General features: G+C 48.7%; 3 protein-coding genes across 3 annotated transcripts in view; 2 read left to right on the forward strand and 1 right to left on the reverse strand.

Annotated features, from left to right (window-relative positions):
• LOC136955745 (transmembrane channel-like protein 3) overlaps window positions 1-11,789 on the forward strand; it is a 17,316-nt gene extending 5,527 nt beyond the window's left edge. Inside the window, exons 6-22 of the mRNA XM_067249469.1 lie at window positions 175-273; window positions 2,090-2,232; window positions 2,450-2,597; window positions 3,380-3,423; window positions 4,182-4,329; window positions 4,713-4,822; window positions 4,940-5,018; window positions 5,180-5,428; window positions 6,297-6,425; window positions 6,637-6,704; window positions 7,749-7,877; window positions 9,080-9,190; window positions 9,377-9,502; window positions 9,740-9,818; window positions 10,146-10,188; window positions 10,319-10,592; window positions 10,734-11,789. Coding sequence (XP_067105570.1) covers window positions 175-273; window positions 2,090-2,232; window positions 2,450-2,597; window positions 3,380-3,423; window positions 4,182-4,329; window positions 4,713-4,822; window positions 4,940-5,018; window positions 5,180-5,428; window positions 6,297-6,425; window positions 6,637-6,704; window positions 7,749-7,877; window positions 9,080-9,190; window positions 9,377-9,502; window positions 9,740-9,818; window positions 10,146-10,188; window positions 10,319-10,592; window positions 10,734-11,736 — 2,982 coding nt within the window. The 3' untranslated portion in view covers window positions 11,737-11,789. The remainder of the gene's footprint in view (window positions 1-174; window positions 274-2,089; window positions 2,233-2,449; window positions 2,598-3,379; window positions 3,424-4,181; window positions 4,330-4,712; window positions 4,823-4,939; window positions 5,019-5,179; window positions 5,429-6,296; window positions 6,426-6,636; window positions 6,705-7,748; window positions 7,878-9,079; window positions 9,191-9,376; window positions 9,503-9,739; window positions 9,819-10,145; window positions 10,189-10,318; window positions 10,593-10,733) is intronic.
• A 596-nt stretch (window positions 11,790-12,385) lies between these two features.
• stard5 (StAR related lipid transfer domain containing 5) lies at window positions 12,386-16,451 on the forward strand. The gene is made up of 6 exons (XM_067248823.1): window positions 12,386-12,717; window positions 13,010-13,059; window positions 13,382-13,514; window positions 13,920-14,037; window positions 14,340-14,433; window positions 15,199-16,451. The coding sequence occupies exons 1-6, from the start codon at window positions 12,628-12,630 to the stop codon at window positions 15,347-15,349; spliced, it is 636 nt and encodes a 211-aa protein (XP_067104924.1). The 5' UTR covers window positions 12,386-12,627; the 3' UTR covers window positions 15,350-16,451.
• Window positions 16,452-18,590: 2,139 nt separating this feature from the next.
• The window catches only part of il16 (interleukin 16), a 20,636-nt gene continuing 19,226 nt past the window's right edge, over window positions 18,591-20,000 (reverse strand). Inside the window, exons 23-24 of the mRNA XM_067248824.1 lie at window positions 19,819-19,947; window positions 18,591-19,578 (exon numbers count right to left, since the gene is read on the reverse strand). Of these exons, the coding sequence (XP_067104925.1) occupies window positions 19,412-19,578; window positions 19,819-19,947 (296 nt within the window). The 3' untranslated portion in view covers window positions 18,591-19,411. The remainder of the gene's footprint in view (window positions 19,579-19,818; window positions 19,948-20,000) is intronic.

Consider the following 20,000-nt stretch of genomic DNA (forward strand, 5'->3'; position numbering starts at 1 on the left):
AAAAACAGTGTTTTGTTTTAACCCAAACTTACAGGTAATGTCTGAGTGTGTGTGTGTGTGTGTGTGTGAGAGGGGGGGGGGGGTAGTAGTTCCTCGGTAGACAACAAACACCACAACCTTTTCAGTGAGATACTGGAAGATCCAGCAGGTGTGCTTCCTGTGTTGCTCCTGTAGCTGCTGGCTGGAGCTCCGTTTGGGACGACGAGGAGCAAGACCATCCCCAAGGAGCACCTGGAGCACGCCCAGGACCTGGACACCATCTGGTCTCTTGGGGCAAGGCTCTCTCTCTCTCTCTCTCTCTCTCTCTCTCTCTCTCTCTCTCTCTCTCTCTCTCTCTCTCTCTCTCTCTCTCGCTGTCTCTCTCTCTCTCTCTCTCTCTCTCTCTCTCTCTCTCTCTCGCTGTCTCTCTCTCTCTCTCTCTCTCTCTCTCTCTCTCTCGCTGTCTCTCTCTCTCTCTCTCTCTCTCGCTGTCTCTCTCTCTCTCTCTCTCTCTCGCTGTCTCTCTCTCGCTCTCTCTCTCTCTCTCTCGCTGTCTCTCTCTCGCTCTCTCTCTCTCTCTCTCTCTCTCTCTCTCTCTCTCTCTCTCTCTCTCGCTGTCTTTCTCTCTCTCTCGCTGTCTCTCTCTCTCTTTCTCGCTCTCTCTCTCTCTGTCTCGCTCTCTCTCTGTATCGCTCTCTCTCTCTCTGTCTCGCTCTCTCTCTCTGTATCGCTCTCTCTCTCTGTCTCTCTGTCTCGCTCTCTCTCTCTCTGTATCGCTCTCTCTCTCTCTCTGTCTCGCTCTCTCTCTCTCTGTCTCTCTCTTTCTCCTCTTTATACCAGCTCCACAGTCCACCGAGTGGAATGCAGAGTAACATTATACAGTAACAGACTCCACACACTGGAATACACAGTACATTACACCACAGTCCACATAGTGGAATACACAGTACATTACACCACAGTCCACATAGTGGAATACACAGTACATTACACCACAGTCCACATAGTGGAATACACAGTACATTACACCACAGTCCACATAGTGGAATACACAGTACATTACACCACAGTCCACACACTGGAATACACAGTACATTACACCACAGTCCACATACTGTAATACACAGTACATTACACCACAGTCCACATACTGTAATGCACAGTACATTACACCACAGTCCACATACTGTAATGCACAGTACATTACACCACAGTCCACATACTGTAATACACAGTACATTACACCACAGTCCACATACTGTAATACACAGTACATTACACCACAGTCCACATACTGTAATACACAGTACATTACACCACAGTCCACATACTGTAATGCACAGTACATTACACCACAGTCCACATACTGTAATGCACAGTACATTACACCACAGTCCACATACTGTAATACACAGTACATTACACCACAGTCCACATACTGTAATGCACAGTACATTACACCACAGTCCACATACTGTAATGCACAGTACATTACACCACAGTCCACATACTGTAATACACAGTACATTACACCACAGTCCACATACTGTAATACACAGTACATTACACCACAGTCCACATACTGTAATACACAGTACATTACACCACAGTCCACATACTGTAATACACAGTACATTACACCACAGTCCACATACTGTAATACACAGTACATTACACCACAGTCCACATACTGTAATACACAGTACATTACACCACAGTCCACATACTGTAATACACAGTACATTAAAGTTCCAGAGCCAGTCAGAAAGGCTCCCGGAATGCAGGGAGGGCTAAAGTCCATTTGAAATCAATGCATTGAGATAAAACAATAAGAGCGACACTGGATTTCAAATGACGTGCTCCTTAATTGTGACGTGACCCAGGGCCGGCCCAAGGCATAAGCGAACTAAGCGGCTGCTTAGGGCCCCCGTGGCCACCAAAGGGCCCCCAAGAGCACATGAAATTACAGCTTAATGTATTTTTGAATTTTTTATAAAAAAGCGACGCCAAGGGGCCCCCAAATCAATTCTGCTTAAGGCCCCATAAAGGCTTGGGCCGGCCCTGACCCCTGCTGTGCTCATGCCTGTCCCTGTGTCATGGCCCCCACCAGGGCTACCTGCAGTACTCGGTCCTGTTCTACGGCTACTACGGGAGGGTGAGGAAGATCGGCAGTGCTGGCTATCGACTGCCGCTCGCATACTTCCTGGTTGGGATGGCCGTTTTTGCCTACAGTTTCATCATTCTGTTAAGAAAGTAATCCCTCCGTTGATATGGACTGATGTGATGTTGGCACTTGTTCTCTTTGATGTTGAAAGAGATTATGTGAATTTCATGAACAACCAATCACCATCGCTGTCTTCATCAGTCCACCCTGCCTGTGACTGCACTGTGGTGTCACAGTGGGGCTTGACTGGTGTGTGCGCAGCCTGCGGTAGTGACATGTCCTCTCTGTGCCCTCGGTCGTGACCAGAATGGCCAAGAACTCCCGTCTCAGTCTGGCCAGCGCGTCGGACGAGAACTTCACGTTCTGCTGGAGGGTGTTCTGTGCCTGGGACTACCTCATCGGAAACCTGGAGGCTGCGGAGAGCAAAGGAGCCGCCATAGTCAACAACATCAGGGTGAGGTTCTCACATACACACACATGATCACACGCAAGCACACTACATACACACACACACACACGCACACACACACATGATCACATGCAAGCACACTACATACACACACACACAACCACACACACACATGATCACACGCAAGCAAACACACACACACATGATCACACGCAAGCACACTACATACCGACACACAGACACACACACAACCACACACATACACACACACAACCACACACACACACACACACACATGATCACACGCAAGCAAACACACACACACACACGATCACACGCAAGCACACTACATACCGACACACACACACAACCACACACATACACATACATGATCACATGCAAGCACATTACATACACACACACACACACACACACACATACACACACATGATCACATGCAAGCAGCACACATACACACAGGATCACACGCAAGCACATGTGCACACAGTCACATAGACACACACACATACTTGCATACACACAGACATCCCGTCAGAAGAAGAATCCTGTTGGTGCCTCATCTTCACAGAGAGCTCTGTCTTGTGATGTGATTATCAATGATCTCCAGTCTTTAATTGAGTCCCAGTCCTCGGCTCAGGGGGAGTTTATGTACCATTGAATTAACGCTGATTTCCCCAAGGATGCCCTTCATCCAGTCTCCAGTCTGAACTCTGGAACTCTACTCCTGTGTGTCTCGGAACAGTCAGAGGAAGCTGTCTGTGTGTCATTCTGTGTGTTACTGAATATTTAACTAACTGTCTCCTCAGGAAGCCATCGTGGAGGAACAGGAGAAGAAGAAGGACACTAGTTTGTACGTGTTTTGGTACCACTTCTATCAGTCCTCCTCTCCCCTGCTCCTCAGTCCTCCTCCTCTCCCTTCCCCCTCCTCCTCCTCTCCCCTGCTCCTCAGGCCTCCTCCTCTCCCCTCCTCCTCTCCCCTGCTCCTCAGGCCTCCTCCTCTCCCCTCCTCCTCTCCCCTGCTCCTCAGTCCTCCTCTCCCCTCCTCCTCTTCCCTCCTCCCTCTCTCCCCTGCTCCTCAGTCCTCCTCCTCTCCCCTCCTCCTCCTCCTCTCCCCTCCTCCTCCTCCTCTCCCCTCCTCCTCCCCCCCCCCTCGCTCCTCAGTCCTCCTCCTCTTCTCCCCTCCTCCTCTCCCCTGCTCCTCAGTCCTCCTCCTCTTGTTCCCACACCTGATGGATTTACTCTCTCTGTCCCAGTCCTCCTGTAATACAGAGCTCACCTAGTCCCAGCATTCCTGGTATAACTCATAATAACTGCTTTTTACTGCTCCGGGTGACAGCCCCTACATCACCATCAGAGCATCATCAGACCTGGGAACACATTAAAACCGGATTAATACCTCCGGAAGCCTTCACCCCGCTTCTCTCCTCCCCCGAGGACCTCTCCATAACCCCCCCCTCTGCCATCACCCTGCCCTCGGGCTCCCTAGGCGCTCTTCATCATATAGACCCAACACCCGATCCTGTAAATCACGCATGTGCTGCTCAGCATGCACGGTTCAGTGGCGCGGGCCCAAACCATGTTGTGCCTGCTCTCTGCCCTCCGACGCAGGGCCGTGTTGATCAGCCTGCGCATCCTGGCCAACATCCTGGTGCTCCTCTCGCTGGCGGGAAGCATCTACATCATCTACTTTGTGGTGGACCGTTCTCAGAAGCTGGAGCAGGAGAAACCAGAGCTGACGCTGTGGGAGAAGAACGAGGTGAAAATAATAATACATTTGATGTGAGGTGGCAACAACGTGCAACCTGTGGAGTCAGGTGGCTGAGCGGTGAGAGAATCGGGCTTGTAATCCGAAGGTTGCCAGTTCGATTCCCGGTCATGCAAACTGACGCTGTGTCCTTGGGCAAGGCACTTCACCCTACTTCACCCTAATGTCCCTGTACTTACTGTAAGTCGCTCTGGATAAGAGCGTCTGCTAAATGACTAAATGTAAATGTAAACAAGACTTGCCTCAGTGGTGAAGGGCGTGAGCCTGAGGCTACGCTTCTGATAGTCACACCTGCCGTAGGAGACACTTGTGATACTTGTGCTTCTGGGTGCCAGTGGGCCGTCAGCGTGACGTCACATCCTGTTTTGCCGCAGGTGAGCGTGGTGGTGTCCCTCATCACCATGATCGCCCCGTCAGCGTTCGAGCTGGTGTCCCAGCTGGAGATGTACCACCCCAGGACCTCGCTCCGTTGGCAGCTGGCCAGGTCGCACCCCCTCCCCCTCTCCCCCCCGTGTATCCCTCCGTCACCACCCACATCCCCGCTCCACGTCCGGGGGCGAGAGCCTGAGCTGACCCTAACAGTGTGGTTCTGTCTTCCCAGAGTGCTGGTGTTGTACCTGGGGAACCTCTACAGCCTCATCATCGCCTTGCTGGACAAGGTCAACATCATGAGCTCGGCTGTGAGTAGCCCACACTGACCTTGGTGACCCCATCTCTCCCTCTGGCGTTGTTGTCACTAGCCCTGTTCCTCACTTGTCTTCATCGTAACAATAAGCAGTTATAGGTCAGAGGTCATGCTGTAGGTCAAATATCTAAATGGATATTCCTCTTCCTTTTCCAGGTCCATGGGGTTCCAGCTAACTGGTCTGACCCCAGCGCGTTCATGGCCACCATCTCCCAGCCTGGGGAGGAGAACTTGTCCACTCTGGTCTCTCTCTCCGGACACAGGAATATCACCCTGGCAACCATCGTCATGGTGCTGGACAACAGCACCAAAAGTACCATGACAACCACGTACAACCACACCGGTCTTCCTGAGAAGAACACGAGGTCGCAGCAGGATCCGTGCTGGGAGACCTACGTAGGACAGGTGCCTGATCTCTCCTCCCCTCCTCCTCTCCCCTCCTCCTCTCCCCTCCTCTCCTCCTTTCCCCTCCTCTCCCCTCCTCTCTTCCTTTCTCCTCCTCCCCTCCTCTCTTCCTCTCCCCTCCTCTCCTCCTCTCCTCTCATCTCCTCTCCCTCTCATCTCTCCTCCTCTCCCCTCTTCTCCTCCTCTCTCCTCTTCTCCTCTCATCTCCTCTCCCTCTCATCTCATCTCTCCTCCTCTCCCCTCTTCTCCTCCTCTCCTCTCATCTCCCCTCCTCCTCTCCTCTCCCTCTAATCTCATCTCCCCTCCTCCTCTCCTCTCTCCTATTCCTTTCCTCCAATAGAAGTCCAGCTGTCAGAACAGGTGACTTACAACAAGTGTGTTAGGCTTCCAGCAGTTTAGGATTCCCTGGCTAAAATGCTGTATCCCTCACAGGAAAACAACACTACCAACTGACTATGAAACATAATACTGGGTTATCTGAGCTGTGCCAGGCTAGCAGTTAGCTCTGCAGGGGGCTCCAATAACCTCCACTCTCCAAATCCTTCTCTGACTGGTTAATAACCTGCTTCATTCTTCAGATGCGTTCCCTTAATAGTCCTTACAGGCATTAAGCTGACAAGAAAAATGAAAATGCATCGTTCCGTTGCAATTGTTTGTCCCAGGGACGACCCTGAAGTATCGACAGAGTATGGATTGAAACGTTAAACCCTACGCATTAACATAATGAAAGTGTCAAAGGTGAGGGATGCACGTCACTGCACAATGTTGGCCTGTGTTTCAGGAAAGGACAACCCTGAAGAGGGAGAGAGAGGGGGGAGAGTGGGGGTCAGCTGGTCTACTTTGTGTGTGTGTGTTTGTGTGTTCCTAGGAGATGCTGAAGCTGTCTATCATTGATATGATCTTCACGGTGGCCAGCATCCTGCTCATCGACTTCATCCGAGGCCTGGTGGTCCGTTACCTTAGTGACTGTTGCTGCTGGGACCTGGAGAGCAAGTTTGTACGCACACACAACTTCCAGAACAATCCTTTTTTTTTTTATGCGTGTCTATTCCTGTATCCAACCCTGAAACATCACAAGCACCGTGGTTGGTTGACAGTAGAAGAAGACGAGAGAGGCAGGAAATGGAATGACACACTTCCTCTCAACCCACATCTCAGATTCCTCTTTCTCTTCATGTCTGTCTTCTTCTCTGAACATCTTTCCTCAGCCTGAATATGGAGAGTTTAAGATAGCCGAGAACGTGCTCCACCTTATATACAACCAAGGAATGATCTGGTGAGTATGATGGCACCTTGCCTTGTGTCTAGAAGGTACGTGGCCAAGTCAGTTAAACTTGGACCGTTAGAGGATGCTAGTTGCAGCGCCCGAGGGCTAGGTGATGAATCTGGATATATTTATATTTGTCACAAACATTACAGACTGCCAGCCCTTGGGGCCAGAGCCGTGCACCTGCCACATTTCAGCTTCAGAAATCTCCTGGTTACCGAGCAACAGAAAAACACACAGAGACTCCTGGAATGATAGTTAGAGATCACCCCCTCTCCCTTAACAGAGACACGAGCCCTCTGACCCTGCACTGGGCTCTGCTCCAGCAGGGAGCTCTCCATCACAGCTCCATGGCTGGATGGACTGGGACTCTTCTGTTTATTTCCGACTCGTCGTCTCACTGCTGGAGAACATAATGAAGCGAAGATAAGAGTCCCAGGGTGTAATGGGTTTTATATGGGGTGCAGCTGACCCCTGCAGGGGTGTGTGTGGGGGTGTGGAGGAGGATGAGGGGTAAACCTGATCCTTCTGCTGTCTTCTATATACTTATGTCCTCCTCTCCCCTCCTCTCCTCCTCTCCCCTCCTCTGCTCCTCCTCTCCTGCTCCTCCTCTCCTCCCCTACTCTCCTCTCCCCTCCTCTCCTCCTCTGCTCCTCCTCTGCTCCTCCTCTACCCTCCTCTCCTCTGCTCCTCCTCTCCTCCTCTGCTCCTCCTCTCCCGTCCTCTCCTCCTCTGCTCCTCTGCTCCTCCTCTGCTCCTCCTCTCCCCTCCTCTCCTCTGCTCCTCCTCTGCTTCTCCTCTCCCGTCCTCTCCTCCTCTCCTCCTCTGCTCCTCCTCTGCTCCTCCTCTCCTCTCCTCCTCCTCTCCCGTCCTCTCTTCCTCTTCTCCTCCTCCTCTCCTCCTCCTCTCCCCTCCTCTCCTCCTCCTGTCCTCCTCTCCTCCTCCTCTCCTCCTCCTCTCCTTTGCTCCTCCTCCTCCTCTGCTCCTCTCCTCCTCCTCTCCTCCTCTCCTCCTCCTCTCCTCCTCCTCTCCTCCTCTCCTATCCCCTGTCAGGATGGGTGCGTTCTTCTCTCCCTGTCTCCCAGCCTTTAATGTGATGAAGTTAATAGGTCTGATGTACCTGAGGAGCTGGGCTGTGCTCACCTGCAACGTTCCTCATCAGCAGGTTTTCAGAGCCTCCAGGTCAGCCTCATCTCCTCTCTCCTCCTGTCCTCCACTTGTTCCTGCTCTCCTCCTTTTATTGTCTCCTCTCGTTATTTCTTCCTCTCCTTCCCCCCCGCCCCAATCACTTTTGTTTTTGTCTCTTCTGAATGATGTTTCCACCTAAAAATGCATTTGTTTGTCAGCCAGCAGAGACAAACATGTGTCTTCTTCCTGTTTGGGTTCAAACTGGGTCATTTATGGTTCTGGTCTGACTGCCCCATCTCCGTAACAACATCGAATTTTCTAGCCCTGTAGAAAGCGCTGAGAAAGAACAAGCTCATCTCTGTGGCAAGCTTCCACACCGCTCTCAGCACACACACAGCTCCCAACACACACACACACTCACAGCTCCCAACACACACACACAGCTCCCAACACACACACAGCTCTCAGCACACACACACACACACACAGCTCCCAACACACACACACACACAGCTCCCAACACACACACACACACACACACAGCTCCCAACACACACACACACACACACACACACAGCTCCCAACACACACACACACAGCTCTCAGCACACACACACACACGCACACAGCTCCCAACACACACACACACACACAGCTCCCAACACACACACACACACAGCTCCCAACACACACACACACACACAGCTCTCAGCACACACACACACAGCTCCGAGCTATCAGCCCACTCAGATTTATGTAACGAGTCTGCTGCTGCCTCTTTCAGGCCTTATCAGTCACTCCCAGATGTGACAGAACTACCAGCAGACACACACACACACAGACACTCGATGACAAGCATACATGAAGGACATAGAGTACATAAAGGCTCACAGATTCCTTGTCTCTCTCTTTCCCTCTCTGTTGCTCACAGTTTCACTCACACTAGGGGGAATACCCTTCATGTGAGCGATTAAACACTGCAGCCAAATGGAAGAGAGAGAGATTGATGATGACACATTTCCTGATAATTCAAAAACACTTGCTGAACCTCCAGCTCTTGGCTATGTAATGTATGCATGTGGAAAGTGCACATATTATATATACAATATCTCATTCCCCAGTTTGCCACAGCATTTCAACAGTTCACGGCCCAAAAACCCGCTAAAACACAAAACTACTGTTCTGTACGTTATCGTAAATCTCTACTCTATATTCAAACGTCATGGCTGTTTTATGTGACTCTTGGTTGTTTTCAGGTCAAATAATTTCTACCTGGCGATGCTCTTGTTCATGCTGTTCCTGTGCATGCTGCCCACTGTGTTTGCCATCGTCAGATACAGACCTTCCCAGCACTGCGGACCCTTTAGGTATGCTCTCCTATTAGCTGATTGCTGGTAGACAAAGTGCTACCTGTTTAAAACAGACCACCCTCTTAAACAGTACAAAGTAGAGGATGGATTGTGTGGATGTCATTATAATTATGAGCTGCCACTGGTAAATGTCTTCCTCTTCTGCTGTGGTCATGAGAAGAATTACTGTGTGTGTTTCCGCAGTGGTCAGGATAAGATTTACGACATCATCTCAGATACGATATCCAATGACTTCCCTCTGTGGTTCAGTAAAGTGATGAACTACGTCACCAGTCCTGTCGTGGTGCTGCCTGGACTGCTGCTGCTGTTGTGAGTTTACAAGCAAAAGCACTTTTAAACACACAAACACAGACACACACGCACAAAGACACATACACACATGCATAAAGACACACACAGAGACACACACATACATATACAGACACACACACAGAGATACATACATATACATAGACACACACACGCAGTATATACACTCTCATATAAAGCAGTATTTCATGTAAGTACTGTACTTGGGGGTGAGTGATGATGTCATGTGTGTTTCAGCATGCTGATCTACTACCTGCAGGCTATCGCTAGGTCTCTCAAGTTCACCAACAACCAGCTGAGACAGCAGCTTCAGACTGTGAGCTTCATCACCATCCCTCACGTTGTGCACAAGCTGCTAATGAATACTATATCCAGCCTGGTCGGGCTCCTGTTGTGCTGTTTACATTTAGTCATTTAGCAGACGCTCTTATCCAGAGCGACTTACAGTAAGTACAGGGACATTCCCCCCAAAGCAAGTAGGGTGAAGTGCCTTGCCCAAGGACACAACATCATTTTGCACGGCCAGGAATCGAACTGGCAACCTTCAGATTACTAGCCCGATTCCCTAAACGCTCAGCCACCTGACTCCCATGTGATGTGGTGTTGCTCTGCAAGCTCAGTGAACCAGATGTGTTTGTTTTAGGAACGGACGGAGGACAAGAAGAAGGTGGTCCAGTTGGCTGCAGGTACTGGAAGCCTTTCGTTTCTGGCCTGACTTCCTCCCTGTTAGTGATACAGTACAGGCAGGTGTGTGTGTGTGTGTGTGATATACCTCCCTCTCCTGTGACCCTTGACCCCCCACCCCCTCACCCCCAGCCCGTCTCCAGGCCCCAGAGACGGCAGTAGAAAAGAAGTCTGACCAGCAGGAGAGTGACATCACCAGCCGTGAGTCCTCCATCCGCACGCCGTCGCCACGACACAACGGCAGCGTCACCAACTTCCAGTCGCCAGTTCGCCGCGGGAACAGCATCCGCACCATCACCCAGTCGGCGTCCAGGGCTGATTTGAACCGGAGTAGTGTTGCTGGGCCATCCAGAAGTCCAACTGTGTCAATACTGCAGAAACAGAGACTGGAACATGTGCCAAACAGGTCTCCCACCTCTCTCTCTTTTGCTCCTGCTCACAGTAACACACACACAGACATACACACAGACATACACACACACACATCTCAAGGAAGAGGACTCATAATGAATTATTCTGTTACATCTATTTTCCTCCTTCCTTCCAGGCACCCTTCGTATCTAGGAGGCCCCAGCGGTACGTGCAGGTCCAAATCATACCACCAGGGAGCGTACATCCCCCCAGCCCGCTACCCGGAGAACATCCACACCGACCCCCTCTACAGGAAGACCATACGGCCCATCCACCCAGCGGAGGCGGCAGGCATCATCACAGCCCAGAGCTATGTGAGCCGACGCCCTCCCTCCACGCGCTACGTCATCGTGAACGAGCACGAAGCCCGAAAGAAGCTGCTCCGCTCGGCCACGCGCGTCCCCAGACACTTCCGCATGGAGGACCCCGGGGAGATCCTGGAGCTGTACCCCCGCAACGTCAAACGCTACACCCCCCGCACCCCTCACCACCACCACGCCCACCGTGCCCACCCCTCGCAGCCACACCTGAGCGAGGAGGAGGAAGAGGAGGAGGAGGAGGAGGCGGCGGCCGGGAAGAGCGTGAGGAGGGGGGCTTTGGGTCAGACGCTCCGGCCCCACTCCCTCTCCGACCTCCACCAGCCCACTCGCTTCTACATAGGGGAGCGCGCGGACAGCCAGCTGTCCATGGCGAAGGACAGCCACTCCTCCAGGGGGCGCTTTTCCACCCAGCAGCAAGGGGAGGAGGAGAGGGCGGAGGGGGACTGGGAGGATGTGGGGTCCCGTTCCGGCTCCCAGATCAACGTCAGAGGAGCCGAAGTCCCTCCAGCGGCGGTCAGAAGACACACACAGTCCCCAGGGAAACAAGCCCAAATAAGCCCACACTTCCAGGGACCAGTCAAGCCCAAGACCTCCCGGACCAAGCTGGAGCCCTCTCTGACGGAGTCAGACTCGGCCTCGCTGGCCTCCAGCAGCGACCAGCAGAACAGCAGCACCGACCAGTACATCCAGGTCATCCACAACAAGGAGAGATACCTGAAGTCTGAAGCCAGGCACGGGAAGATGGTCAAGAAGAAATCCAAAGCTAGCATAGACCTAAATGTGTCGGCTTCGAAAGACTTAATGTGCTCCAATGTGTAAAATCACGAACTATTACAACTATTAAAGTCACTTTTTTTTTTTAAGGGAAAATGTTAGGGGTGTATTGTAAAGCACAAATTATTCAAAGTGGTCTTATTAGGTGGATAGCTTATACAGGGGAAAATGCTGTTATTTCTGTGCATGTACAGCATATCCTACCAGCTGTTTCAATATGCTAATAGTCATGCATCCTGACCTAAAACTGACTATTAGGCTTCCTAATAAATGCTTCTCTAAACCGCCTTGTGAGACTTACGGTCATTTTAACCAGTCAAAGAAGATCTTGATTGTGTTGACTTTATCTCTACTCCCTAGGTTTTGTGGTTCCCCTGTTGTGTTCTACATTGCATTGTATGCAATGAAGAACACAACATGGGAACACAACAAATACAATTGCTGAAAAAAACGTTGTCAAGCTTTCCTATCAAATACGTCGTTAATATAGTATATTATGGAAATAATAGTTCAAAAAAATATGTGATAAAAACGTTGTCAGAACTTGTAGCTCTACCTAGCTTTGGATTTTCATCCGCTCCATTTTAAACTACAAATCCCAGCATGCAGTTTGTGTGATAGGAAGTGGGTTTTTTTTCAAACTCGGAAACGTCTTCTTTCTGAAATGACATTTGTGTTGAAAGTGACAGGGGAAAGAACAGACTAGAGCCAGTTTACATATTTCATTTGCATGGCAATTATTTAACATGACACCAAAGTCTGCGTTGTAAATAGTTAGTATAACCAACTAACTACATGTACTGTATAGCTGAAAATTGCAAAGCTCGAGACCTTCATCATATATCCTCTTTGCTAGCTAGCGAACAGTAGCTAACTGTCACGAGCTGGCTAACTGTCGGTACTTCCGTTTAATCTTTACTAACCGGAGCCGTTGACATGGACTATCAACATACAGCAAACATTGTAGCCGACTGTCTCATAAGCTATACCAAGGACGAGTCTGGGTGGAAAGTCTGCAAGAAATCGGTGTGTAACAACAGCTAGCGTTAGCTTTCTAGCTATCAGAAGATAACTCGCTTGCTTTAATAGTTGCCGACACAGTTGCATACGTGGCTGAGCACATACGTGTAATGTAATTTCAAGTGTTATATAAACATATTTTTGTCCATCTGTTTTCAATGCATGGGACAGTAATTTAGCTATTTTCATTGTAGCGCCTACCGTAGCTAGACATGCAATCATCATTGGACGTTGCCGTCAAAGGGAATAGCATAGTATGATTTTGGAGTTCGGCATTCATGATGTTTTCATTTTATAGAATGATGTCATCGTGTCCTGGCGGCCGTCGACGGAGTTCCCGGGGAATGTGTAAGCGCATTCCCAACTCACACATCCACCCTGCAGTACAGTCCTCCACAACTGTCTCTCTAATCACTAAGGGCAGTAACTGTATAATGGGTAATAGTTTAACCATTGGCATTTCTTATGATTGTCCGCTGCTTTTAGACAGACATCAGATAAGTGTTGTTGATGAGAAATTGTGTTATGTGATCTGACGCTAACTCCAGTGATACATCTCACAATGATAAAGTCAAGTTCCCTTCTCCTCCTTGTGCTTCCTTTTCTCCCTGTGCCTCCTCTCCTCCCTTCTCCTCTCCTCCCTGCGTCTCCTCCCTGTTGTGTCTGGCAGGTATAAAGGAGAAGGTGTGGTTAACGGCAGCCCAGAGAAGGTCTGGGAGTGTTTGAAACCCGTGCCCAATGGCATGAGAGTGAAGTGGGACAACAACGTGAAAAAGTTTGAGCTGTTGGAGCGAGTCACAGAGGTACGTTTCCCCAACACTGTGTACTTAACGACCGTGATATCTGTCAGTCCTTTTTTTGTTTCCTGAAATCATCTCCATCCATATTCTGGTTTTTTGATTACATCGCTTGTCTTTTATTTCATCAAGGTAGATTCTTCATCCCTGAGGTTGTTGCTGTGCAGTACTCTCCTTCTGTGAGCGCTCACACACACGCACAATGTAGACTGAAGGAAAATGACCAGCATCTTGATTTGTGTCGTGTTTCTAAGCACACCTCACAAACTCTTGTCTATCTGCGACACACTCTGGCAAATCACAAAAGACTAGCGAGCACACGTCCAGATGTGTGTTTGTGTGTGTTGTCCGTGCCGGCTCCTGTGTCCTCTGCTCAAGTCAGTGTGTGTGTGCGGTCTCTCTTTCTGCCAGGATGTCTCTGTGTATCGCACCGTCACTCCCTCGGCCGCTATGGGGATCATAGCGCCACGAGACTTTGTAGACGTCATACTGGTCAAGCAGTACGAAGACGGCACCATCACTTCTAACGGTACGGGATGACTTCTTCTATATGTACCTCCTGGGCTGGATTAGCGTCAACGTCAAAGACGTTTATTTGTCATGCGCTCGTTATAACACAAGTCGTTCTAGGTAATGACATTCTCAAGACAAGACAAGGCAAGGGAACAGCCATGTAGTAGGCATAAAAGTGCAGAAAGAAAAAAAAAAAAGTACAAAAAAAGGAAATAAAAAAATACATACTGTTGTATGTGTATAACCTTGTGCTACTTCCTAGGTAAAGCTAATTCCGAATGTTTGAGTGTGTTTGTTTTGTCTCCCCGGTTCGTGCAGCCACCAATGTGGGCCACCCCAGCTGCCCCCCTCAGTCTGGATACGTGAGGGGGCTCAACCACCCTTGTGGATGCATCTGTGTTCCCATCTCAGCGTGAGTACTCCACCAGGTCTGCTCCACCCTACACACACCAGATGTGGAATCAGACAATTGCGTAAAAAAAAACACTTAAAAAAAAAAAAGGAAAAAATATGTACGAAAAGAAGACATTTAAACCCTTAAAAACGATTCTGTAAAGACACTGTCACAGGAGGGCAGCAGTGAGAAACAATGTAGCACAACCAGAGCGTCTTTTCACAACCAAAACATGAGGCGTCTCGCCCTTCTCCCCTTCACTTGTCTTAGGTTAGTATAGGTTTATAAGGTTAGTAAAGGTTATTATGTGTATTTAGAGGTTAACCCTTGTGCAGCCTTCGGGTCACATGACCCAAAGGTTCATAACGAACCATCGTTGTGTTTACCCAATTTTACCCAATACAAAAACAAATTAAAATATTTTTTTTTAACCTTTGCAATGTGGGGGGTCTGAGACAGCCCAACGGTTAAAAGAAAATTTTGTTTTGTATGCGGTAAATTTGTCGCAATACGATGGTGGGTCACAATGACTGATGGGTCAGAATGACCCGAAGATAACACAAGGGTTAAGTATACTGTATCGAATATTGTATATTATTTGTATATTAGGAGGTTTATTATATTTTAGCTTACCATAGATGTAATATGTGTTCTGAGTACTTATATGTTATGTTGTGCCAGGTTGCTTTGCATTGTCTTGTCCTAAGAATTTCAGTGCCCAGTATGACCCTGTGTTGTTCTGTGCATCTGACAATAAAACACTTGAACTTGGTGTCGCCCCAGGGAGCCAAACAAGACGCAGCTGTTCAGCTTCTTCCAGACGGACCTGGGAGGACTCCTCCCTCGCTCCGTGGTGGACTCCTTCTTCCCGTCCAGCATGGCAGAGTTCTACAGCAACCTGGCCAAGGCTGTCCGCTCCCTCAAGGATCACTGATACCTGCCCGAACATGACCCCGAACCTGACCCTGAACATGAACCTCACCCTGAACATGAACCTCACCCTGAACATGACCCTGAACACGACCCCGACCTCACCCATCACCCTGAGCCTGACCCCAACTTCAACCTCAACCTGACCCCAACAGGACCCTGAACCTCACCCTCAACCTGATCCCCAACCTGACCGCTGGTTAACTCTCTCAGCAGGTCCAAGGTAACTCCATTTTAAAGCACTCAAACTGAAAATAACGTATAGAAATTCCTCTGATGCATCAAGTGAATAACATGGGGTTAGACAGTGGTAATGCCAGTTAGGATTTTCTCCTTTTGAAATCAAGACGGCATCCAGTGCTACTAATCTCCTCCAGCACATGAAGTCCATGCAACAGGGCGCTGTGTGTGTGTGTGTGAGTGTGTGTCGTCGTGAACAGCAGGGCGCTCTCCGTGTCCTTTGTATTGGCCTAGGAAGGAAAATCAACCCTAAAGACTGCACCCAAAGAAGAAGCAACTCTTACATTTGCCAAATCAAAAAAGAAAATCCCTTTACATTTCCTGCCCGAGATGCATCGGCACCATCGTCCTGTTCAAAAGAATGACCGTAGATTGAGATCTACATTATGTACATACTGGAGACTCAGAATATATGCATTCCTTCTCTTTGGTACTGTAACTATGGAAACTATGGAACTCTGTCCCTTTGTCCTATCCTGGTTGCCCTGGTCTTGTGTTCCAGTATCATGCATGTTGCATGAACCTCACACACTCCATTACTGGCTCCCCAGGGTTGGGCCAGTGAGTCACATGATCTCATATGTAGTACTTGAACGTTCCTTGTTTGGTCCCGTCTCCACTCCCCTCTGACCGAGGACTGCTGAACCTCTTATTCAGTATGTTCTGTTCTCACTCACAGCTAAGAAGCACAGGTATTTGCAGTATGGGCAAATGGCAATATTTACACAGCCTGAATAATAACAAAGAGTGTATTTTACCTGTCCAAGGCAGGGGTGTAGCCGGGAATTTTTTGTTGGAGGTTCCGATCTTAAAATGGCGGGGCCACTAAAATACAATTTTATATATATATATATATATATATATATATATATATATATATATATATATATATATATATATATATATATATATATATATATATATATATATATATATATATATATATATATATATATATATATAAAATATCAATGTATGTTTTTTTTTACTGTAGGCAATCAGACATCTGGGGGGGCCAGACATGTAAATGTGGGGGGCTACCCCCCAGACCCCCTTGTTGCTATGCTTCTGCTCCAGGGGATTGTGGTGCACCTTGAGTCTCAGAGGTAGACAGCAGGAAGGCAGTTGGATGGCAGTTGGACGGCGATGTTCTCTGCCCTCCAGGCTAAATGTCCTGGGGTTGGAGGACTGACCAGACACGACCCTCGTCTCTGTCCCTCTCTCTCTCAGACTGAGGTGTTGCAGGGCTGGAGAGGGGCAGGCCTATCAGTGTTGCAGTTTATTCAATGTGCTGTAACCCACCTGCATGCCTACTGTCTTTGCCTCGTGTTCACTGGTAAAGAGCCATATACTGGATGATAAACATGTTTTTTAATCTCTTGTTTTTAAGGAGCCCTATTTTTAAGTTTCCTTTTTCTTTTCTTTCTTTTTTTACACAGCACTTAACTTTTCTTATCCTAGGTGGATTTCTTAATGAGAACTTACAAGTGCATTCCGCCTCATGCCCCAGTTCCGCGTGTTTGCTTTCAACTCACTGCCTCCTAACTGTGTGACACTTTGTTTCAGTGTTTGTACTCGTCTCCTCGCCCACTTTACTGTCAGAAGTCAGGTGACACGTTGTCTTTGCTAGATTGTTTTATAAGTACTTGATCATGTCATGTGCACCCTGTGTAGGACTGAGGGTACTTAGTGGTCCTCTCGATAGAAAGCAGATGCTGCTATGGATGGTTTCCTGAACACCAAGGGTAGTTGAACAAACAGAGAGAAAGGACTGTTTACCTCCTGTACTGTACTGGTTTTGTATTTCACCAGCATCATGAATAAAATAACTGACAGTTACATCCACAAATGGTGTTCAACTTTGCCTTCTGGCATGGGTTTCACAAAGATGTGCTTCATTGTCTACTCTTGTAATGTACAGGGTTCCTGCAGGTTTTAGTAAGTCAAACGTAAGACCTTTTAAGACATTTCCAAGTATTTAGAAGGAGGAATCCGTGGTGTAGTGGGTTGAGAACAAGAGCTTACACCACAACGACCTGGGTTCAAAACCAGCATAGAGCACCAAACACATCCATGGGCCCAGATCCCTGTAACCACAGCGCACTCCCCGACTGTCCAGATCCCTGTAACCGCAGCGCACTCCCCGACTGTCCAGATCCCTGTAACCGCAGCGCACTCCCCGACTGTCCAGATCCCTGTAACCGCAGCGCACTCCCCGACTGTCCAGATCCCTGTAACCGCAGCGCACTCCCCGACTGTCCAGATCCCTGTAACCGCAGCGCACTCCCCGACTGTCCAGATCCCTGTAACCGCAGCGCACTCCCCGACTGTCCAGATCCCTGTAACCGCAGCGCACTCCCCGACTGTCCAGATCCCTGTAACCGCAGCGCACTCCCCGACTGTCCAGATCCCTGTAACCGCAGCGCACTCCCCGACTGTCCAGATCCCTGTAACCGCAGCGCACTCCCCGACTGTCCAGATCCCTGTAACCGCAGCGCACTCCCCGACTGTCCAGATCCCCTCTCCAAACCGTCTTTCCAGGTACCCAACTGTCCCACCAGGAAAGACTCAACCAAGAGTCTAAATTTACCTTTATGAGTTTTATTTATGTCGAGTTTTAGTCCAAGAGCAAAAATTGAGCTGTAAGAAGATCCTTCAGACAGATTTGAAGACAAGACCCCTCACACAGAAGTCCACATCCTTAACCACTGAGCTATCAGGGATCATAACAATTTCCACTCAACATAAAATTTGACATTGAATTATCTAGTTGTAACAACCTGCAGAGTTGGGGTGTCAGAAAACCAGAAGAAAGCAGGGCTCCCCTGTTAGCTCACTGGGTCAGTTTGCATGCTCTATCAGGCATGCTGGTGCAGTACCGCAACAGCCTGGGTTCAAATCCTAATTTTAAGTGGTTTATTTTAACTTAAAAGTTACATTGTGGTCATGTGAGATGTGGGACTTCACAGACTCAAATGTCTTCAAAGACATTTTAAGGCGTTAAATTTAAAGTTCAGAATTTTAGACTTAAGACTCCGTGGGAACCCTGAATGTACCCTTGTCTACCCTTCACACATGCACAAATGAAGATTACGTTGTGTTTCAGTTTATCATAATTTATTCAGAAATGTAACTCGTCTATGTTTTTTTGTCATACATCTCAAAGTATTTTTTAAACATTTCTAATGAACAATAATAGCTAAATGAAATACTCAGTTACATTTTGGTCTGCATATATAGGTCTGTAGTCTTTGGTTGGTCAAGCACCAGGATGACTATGCTGTTTCCCCTTAATTTAGTTTGTGTACAGTACATACAAAATGTGATTAAAATCTTACAGGCCTTTGAGTTTAAGTACCTTCTTAAAGTTAACTATATCTTCATCTTCTTTGCTTCTTTGTCAAATGTACTGTATTCACTTCTCCATACCAGATAGTGAAAAGCTTGTAGTAATGTGTCCATAGATTGTGTTTGCTCTGTGTCAGAATCAACCTGGCCCCTAGTCTCCCTCTATAGGTGAAGCAGAACAGAGAAGGTCCTGTTTGGAGAGTCTAAACTGGAACCAGGAAGGTCTGGATTAAGATCATAAAGGGATAGGAAGGTTTGGGTTGGGGTCAGAGGGTGAGGAAGGTTTGGGTTAGGGTCAGAGGGAGGACTGGGTTAGGGTCAGAGGGTGAGGAAGGTTTGGGTTGGGGTCCGAGGGTTAGAGGGAGGACTGGGTTAGGGTCAGAGGGTGAGGAAAGTTTTGGTTGGGGTCAGAGGGCTAGAGGGAGGACTGGGTTAGGGTCAGAGGGTGAGGAAGGTTTGGGTCAGATCTCTGTCCAGCTCAGTCCGTCTCCTCTCCCTTCCTTCTGATAACCATGGTGATGGGTCCTTCAGGCAGAGCCTTAACGATGTTCCAGGCATCGAAGCGGGTCATTTCCTGGAGGGAAAAGTTCTGAACTTGCAGAAGCTCATCTCCTGTCTGCAGACCACTGTGCTCTGCAGCACCCCCTGGTGACAGAGAACAGCATCACCTAATTGTAACAGTCACAACTGCTACTGCAAATGGAATAATATATATCTTTAGACACATACAATTCAGGTAGTCTCAGCTGGAACTGATATATATAATAATATATCCAGATATTCCTCCTTTTTTTCCCTTGTTTGTAAAGTGAACTTCTATTTGTGGGTGGCAGCCATGTGTGCATAAGACAGATATTCAGGTCCCAGGATGTGAGCCTACAGTACCTTTGAAGATCCTGTTGACGACCAGGGGTTTGTCTCCATGGATGGAGCCTTTTCCCCCCTCCAGGCTGAATCCGACCCCCCCGGCTCCCTTCTCCAGCTGCACCGTCACGCTAGCCCCCATCTCCTCCGCTGGGAAGGGGGACAGAGGAGGAGATTTGCAGGGATTAAAACCAGCCGCACCT

Source organism: Osmerus mordax, chromosome 13 (assembly GCF_038355195.1).
Source record: "Osmerus mordax isolate fOsmMor3 chromosome 13, fOsmMor3.pri, whole genome shotgun sequence".
NCBI lineage: Eukaryota > Metazoa > Chordata > Actinopteri > Osmeriformes > Osmeridae > Osmerus > Osmerus mordax.